The 6,376-nt window shown below is 33.5% G+C and overlaps 1 protein-coding gene across 3 annotated transcripts; it reads right to left on the bottom strand.

Moving 5' to 3' along the window:
• Positions 1 to 1,029: 1,029 nt before the first annotated feature.
• Positions 1,030 to 6,063, bottom strand: LOC131020872 (protein ROOT HAIR SPECIFIC 17-like). Of its 3 annotated transcripts, XM_057949917.1 has the most exons (8): positions 5,733 to 6,063; positions 5,564 to 5,654; positions 5,386 to 5,462; positions 4,062 to 4,328; positions 3,064 to 3,245; positions 2,870 to 2,972; positions 2,435 to 2,766; positions 1,030 to 1,698 (listed from the first exon to the last, which is right to left on the bottom strand). In XM_057949917.1, the coding sequence occupies exons 1-8, from the start codon at positions 5,907 to 5,909 to the stop codon at positions 1,365 to 1,367; spliced, it is 1,563 nt and encodes a 520-aa protein (XP_057805900.1). In that variant the 5' UTR covers positions 5,910 to 6,063; the 3' UTR covers positions 1,030 to 1,364. The 3 variants fall into 3 exon arrangements, with proteins under 3 accessions (XP_057805900.1, XP_057805902.1, XP_057805901.1); XM_057949919.1 differs by lacking the exon at positions 5,564 to 5,654 and having other exon boundaries at positions 5,386 to 5,517; positions 5,733 to 5,867; XM_057949918.1 differs by lacking the exon at positions 5,733 to 6,063 and having other exon boundaries at positions 5,386 to 5,482; positions 5,564 to 5,658.
• Positions 6,064 to 6,376: the final 313 nt, after the last annotated feature.

Here is a 6,376-nt window from a genome sequence, read left to right as displayed (position 1 = left end):
TTTATTTATTTTCAAATTTTCAGTTTATTTATTTATTTATTTTCAAATTTTCAGTTTATTTATTTATTTATTTATTTATTTCCAGTTTATTTATTTTCTGAATTTTCAGTTTGTTTATTTATTTTCAAACTTTTAGTTTATTTATTTTATAAAAAAATTATTTTCCAGTTTTTAATTTATTTATTTATTTATTTTCGAAATTTCAGTTTATTAATTTCCAGTTTATTTATTTTCTGAATTTTCAGTTTATTTATTTATTTATTTTTGAATTTTCAGTTTATTTATTTTTCAGTTTTCAGTTTATTTAATTAAAGAGTAAAAAAAGAAATAAAGAAATAGTTTATAAAAAAAAAGAACACTTTAATAAGTCAAGGCATTAAAATAATGTTCTAATGAAAGATTAGTAAAAGTAATCAAAATATATTAACACTACCTTTTTAGTCTTTTACACCACTTTTACACCACCTTTTTCAGCTTTCTTAGTTTCCGTGCCGACCATCAAATAGGTAGTTGATTGGTGGACGGAGGGAGTAATAATTATTACCCAAAAAGGAAACGTGTCAAGACTCGTGGGACGGCCCAAAAAGGAAAACGTGTCAAGATTCGTGGGACGGAGGGAGTATTATTATTATTATTATTATTATTATTATTATTATTATTATTATTATTATTATTATTATTATTATTATTATTATTATTATTAGTGTTTTATGTCCCGAAGTTTTAGCATTTTCCATATAAAAAAATCCCGAACTTTCAATGTTTTCTATAAAATGTCTTGCTATAAAAAATTTGGTGACGGAAAATTGACGAACACCCTCGAACTTTCAATGTTCTCCAACAATGGTGGTTCCCAATATAATTTTTCAACAATAACAGTCCCAAAAGTATTTCATCCAATAAGATAAGGCTTTTTTTGGCCACCGAATTTTATATAGCGAGACATTTTATGAAAAATGTTGAAAGTTCGAAATTCGTAAGAGAAATGAAAGTTCATGACATTTTATAGAAAACGTTGAATGTTCGAAATATAAAACACTAACTCTTATTATTATTAAGCTAACATAAATGTAAATCTTAGTCGAAAGAAGAATCAATAGCATTACACCAACACTTCCCCATCATTAACTACTTTAGAAAATGAAGGGGAAAAGGTAAGAAACTACAACCAATCTACAAGTAACGGGTGATATACACTTAACCAAAAACAAAAAAAACAAAAAGAACTTGAAGAATCAACACTCATTTAAAGAAAAGAAGATTGAACACTTATTACTTGAGCATCACCATTCACCAATAGATGCATGCTTTCTTCCAACAAAGAGCCCCAAAAATTGTTAAGTTTGAGTAGCAAAAAGGATTGCTTAAATTCCATTACCATCATCAACATATTCTGCTTCTGCTAAATCTTGATCATCTTCAAAGAAGATTGCTTCCTCACTCACTTCACCAACAAACATCCCTCCACTTCCTTCCACACCATCCTTGGCTTCAGTATCTCTGCATATGCAAGAGAAAGGGTTCTCGTGGAACGAGCCCCGCCCCGCTTCAGCCTCACTAGGCTCTCCCATGAAGCCAACTTGGGCGCTCCAAACACGCGATGAGAACTCGCCCCACGCCATCTTATCCCAGTTGAGGAACAACTCGTGTAGCCTTTTCGCGTTGGGACGGATCGTTGGCTTATGACCAAAATATCTCCTGCTCAGCATCAACAGAAAGGTTGTAAGAAGGTTTTTATTTGAATACCTTCTTCCGACAAGTATCAACAGAAAGGTTGTTGTAAACTTGAATGGTTAAAACTTCTTATTGAAAGAACTATGCACTGAACCTATAAGTTCAGTGCATAATTCTCACAATAAGAAGGTTTTTATTTGAACCTGATCCTATATATATACCTTCTTCCAATAAGTATCAACTAAAAGTTTGTTGTGAGCTAGAACGGTTAATAATAGATTCATACTTTATATAAGTTCAGTGCAGAGTTTTCACAAATTAATAAGAAGGTTTTCATTTGAACCTGATCCTATATCTATGAGCTAATTGTTATAACAGGATCGTAACTTTCAGTGTTTTCAGAAAGAGAACTATATATTACAGAATTTGAAAATGTGGACTATAACTTCCTTTTTTTACATTAACACTCCTATTCCGAGGTCAAAAAAAGAAATGTGCTAAAAAATCGATAATACAAAAAAAGAAGTAAAAAAGAAAGGCCAAAAGGTGACATGGCACGATCACGACAACAACGGAAGATGTCACCAAAAGCCCGAATAATTGGTTGTGGGCCCGAAATAGGAATGTAAATGTAAAAAATTCCGTAACATGTAGTCCTCGATCATTTTCAAATTCCGTAACATATAGTCATCTTTCTGAAAACATTGAAAGTTACGGTCTTTGTTTTAACAGTTAGTTCTATATATATCTATATACATACCTTCTTCCGGCAAGTATCTTTGCCATGTTTCCATTGTTGTTGGCAACAAAAACATCACTCTCGTCGCAGACAAAGAAATCCAATGCAGCCAAGCGAGAGGAGTAGGATGAGAATTGGGCTAGTTCCTCCTTGCTCGTGAGGCTCTCCTTGGTGTGGAGATTTGGGAAGAGAGCTCTCAGCGGCGCCACCGTCGCTTCCCCGCCGTAGATCTCGCCGGAAGCTACGTAAACGTGGACGTCGTCTCCGAATCCTAACGCGCTCAGCATCAGCCCGATTTCCGCCGGCGTTAATAGACATTTTCCTTGCCTTCTTTCTCTGTCAGGATCCTTTGTCTGAAAAAAACAAAAACAAAACATCCCAATGTGTTTTAGACATATTTCCTTAGCCCCCCCAAATCATTAGTGGTGGGGGCTCGAGCCCCCCCTCGGCACTCACGTGTAAGGTTTTCCACCTCTTCCGCAGCGCGCCTAGCTCTCGCGTTTCGCGCTCGCCTCCGCCGTAGTAGCAGCCTGAGAATGCCAGCATGTCGGGTTCGTATCTGCCATTTTCAGACAAATGTTTTTAGCTTCAAAAAAAGAAAAATGGAAAATCATTGAGCAAGATTTGATCATATATATGTATATATATACCTCAAATGCAATGCAACAAAACGGTTGCTTTTCATTCTCATTCTGTCAACTAATTTCCTTCCCATTTGAAGAATGGGATGAGTGAATCTGAGAGCATGGTAGTTAACTCTGCACCTCAGTTTCTGCAAGTCTTGATCAAGCCAATTTGACAGCCTGTAATCGAATTTAGTAAGTTGCACAGCCTGCGCCACAACACAGAACTATATAAGTAGCTTTTTTTTTTTTTTGAAGAATGCAAGTGAAGATAATCAATATATAAAAAAAGGTCAAATGGCACCTTAAACTTCTAACTATTTTCTCGCTATCAACTAGTATATTCTAAATTATCGAAGATATTTTTTTGAATCATAAATTATCTATTTTATATCAATTGTAACTTTCGTTCATTTTTTGGCACCATGTGAATTTAAAAAAAGGTTAATTATAAGAGATAATATCTCATTCTAACATTTCTCATATAGCAAAAGAAAATTATAGCAATGTACGTAAAAATATGGAAAATAGTAGCCATTTGCCCTTACACAACTTACACTATCTACACGAATTTTGTGTGTTAAGAATTCGTATAACTAACATTGTTCACACTAACACTATATATCAAACGTTTGGTTACATGAATTTTGATTACACGAATTCGTGTTACATTATTACATGAATTTTGGTTACATACAAAATTCGTATAAATTTGTAAGTATGTAAAAGTATAATAGTTTAAAATGAATATTCACTATTTTCATATTTTTATCTATATAGCCATAATCTCCTAATATTATAGCTTCTGATTAGAATAGCGTGTTGCCTTTAATTATAAATATAGTCGCAACTTCCGACAAGCCACATTAACTTTTCGGAGGCAAAATATATGAACAAAAAATGTAATTAATACAAAAGATGCTTCACAATTTAAAAAAATATATTTCAGATAATCTAAAATATAATTGATATTGGGCAAATAATTTGAGATTTAAAGTGATATTTAAGCTAGAAAAATTGCATACGCTCTTTTTCTTGAAGATAGGCAAGATGCGCGATTGGTAGCATGTTGCATCGCATTTCCTAGGAACCCGAGCGGTCCTGACTTCCCCTACCTCTCCTTCGGGTAGCCGTTGTATGATCTTAACGTCTTTAGACAGGTACGACACGAACCAATCCACGTCGAAGATGTCGGAGAAGTTGCTTGGATCCTTCCAGAAGGAATCTTGATCGAGCTTCGGCACGATGAGGGTCGCATTTAAGATGTAGGCAGCAACTACAGCATCTGTTATCTGTGATCAACATAGAAGGGGTGATTGAAGAAACATACTATGTACTACGTCGTTTTGGATACCCTAAACAAACTTCCTACTAAGGTTATAATGAATCGAATAATTTTGTTTAATTAGATATTCATATTCAAAATTTTATGATTCAATTCGAATATAAATATTTTTTTTATTCTACTAGCTAGTATTCAATACGATTATTTTGATATTCATAAGTATTCGATTAAATATTTTATACTAGCTAGCTGATATTCAATTAAACATTTGAAAAAAATGATAGTAGAAAGAATGATATAGTAAAAATATCGAATAGTACTCTTTAAGTAAAATCCAAAAAAATCGATTTGAATTCTCGAATAATTTGAATATAATTTCGAATCGAAAAAGAAATACTCCCTCCGTCCCGGCTAAGACGCTACATTTGTTTTTCGGCACGAGAATTTAAGGAGTTGTAGATTAATGTTTAAGTGTGTAATAATAAAGTGATAAAGTAGGAGAGAGAAAGTAATAAAGTGATAAAGTAAGAAAGAGAAGGTAATAAAGTGATAAAGTAGGAGAGAGAAGATAATAAAGAAATACTTAATTAGTGTTAATTAAGTGTTTAAAATTCCTTATTTTTGCCAAATATAGAAATGTAGCATCTTCGTTGGGACGGCCCGAAAAGGAATATGTAGCATCTTGGGCGGGACGGAGGGAATATTTGATATTTGAAAAATAGTCGAATATAGGATTGAATATTCGAATATTTTCATGAATCAAATTGAACATTGTGTAATTTCGCTTGGATTTGATCCGTTTGCAACCTCATCGAATCATGAATAAATAAAATTAATATTCAACGGCGCAGGATTTATTAAAATTAATAAAAAAACATATTCTTTAATCAATAATCATGATGCCCTAATGACAAAAAATTTAAAAAATACTAAAAAAAACTAGATATAACAAGCATCGATAATCTATCGTTAAGCCCGAAAATTTAACGATAACTTTCTCGACGTCGTTAGATTTCGTAGCGAATTGCATCTTTTCTTACAGTGAAACCATATGATATACATACCCCAGTTCTTTGCTGATTCAATCCTCCACTAGTTGCGATCAGCAGATATCTGTTTGGCTCTGTTTTCATTTCCGCAGCTGCAATATGTATAGTTTCTCTGCATTAAGCACCTCATTTAAGCCTCCATTTCAACTGAAAAGAAAAAGGAAAAAGAAAAAAAGAAAGAAAAGGAAAGTACTTCTAAAGTCACTGCTGGCATTGCTGCAGCCATAAAAGCGATTCGATTGAATCGAACTCCATGGTTCAAGGTCTGAGCTTCTTCCTTTAATCTACGATTGCATCAAAACAATAGAATTTTGAAGAAATGTTTGAATATATTAATTAAGGCATAAATAAAATCGACATACTGAGGTGTTCGAAGGGAGGCGGTGGCAGCGAATGACGGAAAGAGCTGCGCAGAGAAGAAGCAAACAGCCGCAGGCGGCGGAGAGCAAGGGGAGGAGGAAGCTGCGGCGGCGGCGGCGGCGGATGATGAGATTGTTTAGAATGTGCAGTCCGATGAATTCGCTTCTGTGCCTTTTCATGCTGCGCCGGCGCAACGATTCCTAGAGAGAGAAAAACAAGTGATCGGAATGAAGAAACTGATTGTTTATTCGTATATTTGGTGTAAGAAAACTATACAGCAACCACACAACTACTTCCAACTTCCAAGACTTGAAGTTGTAGTCATCGACGGTTAACGACAACGACTCTGTATTTTTTATTTTTTTTCCCTTCATAAATATTAGTAGTAGATTATCGTAAAAAAGGGATAACATAAATTTTTTTTAAAAAAATTACTCATTTCTTTCCCCCTAGATTATCGCAATAAAAAAGGGATAACATATAAATTCAACTCGCATTTCTTCTCTCATTCTCCATAAAAAAAAAAAAATTAACATTTCTTCTTTCTTTTTTCACTATAAGAATAAATAATATTGTGACATTAATATCCTGTGATAATATTATTCATATTTGAAGTGAAAAAGAGGAAGAAAAAAATGTATTTTTT

The sequence above is a fragment of the Salvia miltiorrhiza genome, chromosome 4, assembly GCF_028751815.1.
Source record: "Salvia miltiorrhiza cultivar Shanhuang (shh) chromosome 4, IMPLAD_Smil_shh, whole genome shotgun sequence".
Classification (NCBI taxonomy): Eukaryota; Viridiplantae; Streptophyta; class Magnoliopsida; order Lamiales; family Lamiaceae; genus Salvia; species Salvia miltiorrhiza.
Note: the sequence above shows the minus strand (reverse complement) of the source record. Positions and strands in the feature narration are given on the sequence as shown.

Bases quoted from the DNA above. Each gene is read 5' to 3' on its own strand.
- LOC131020872 (XM_057949917.1), bottom strand. From the start codon at position 5,909: ATGAAAAGGCACAGAAGCGAATTCATCGGACTGCACATTCTAAACAAT. The intron at 5,463-5,563 runs GTACTTTCCTTT...TACATATTGCAG, and splicing joins TGCCAGCAGTGACTTTAGAA to CTGCGGAAATGAAAACAGAG. The intron at 2,973-3,063 runs GTATATATATAC...TGAAAATGGCAG, and splicing joins TTTGTTGCATTGCATTTGAG to ATACGAACCCGACATGCTGG.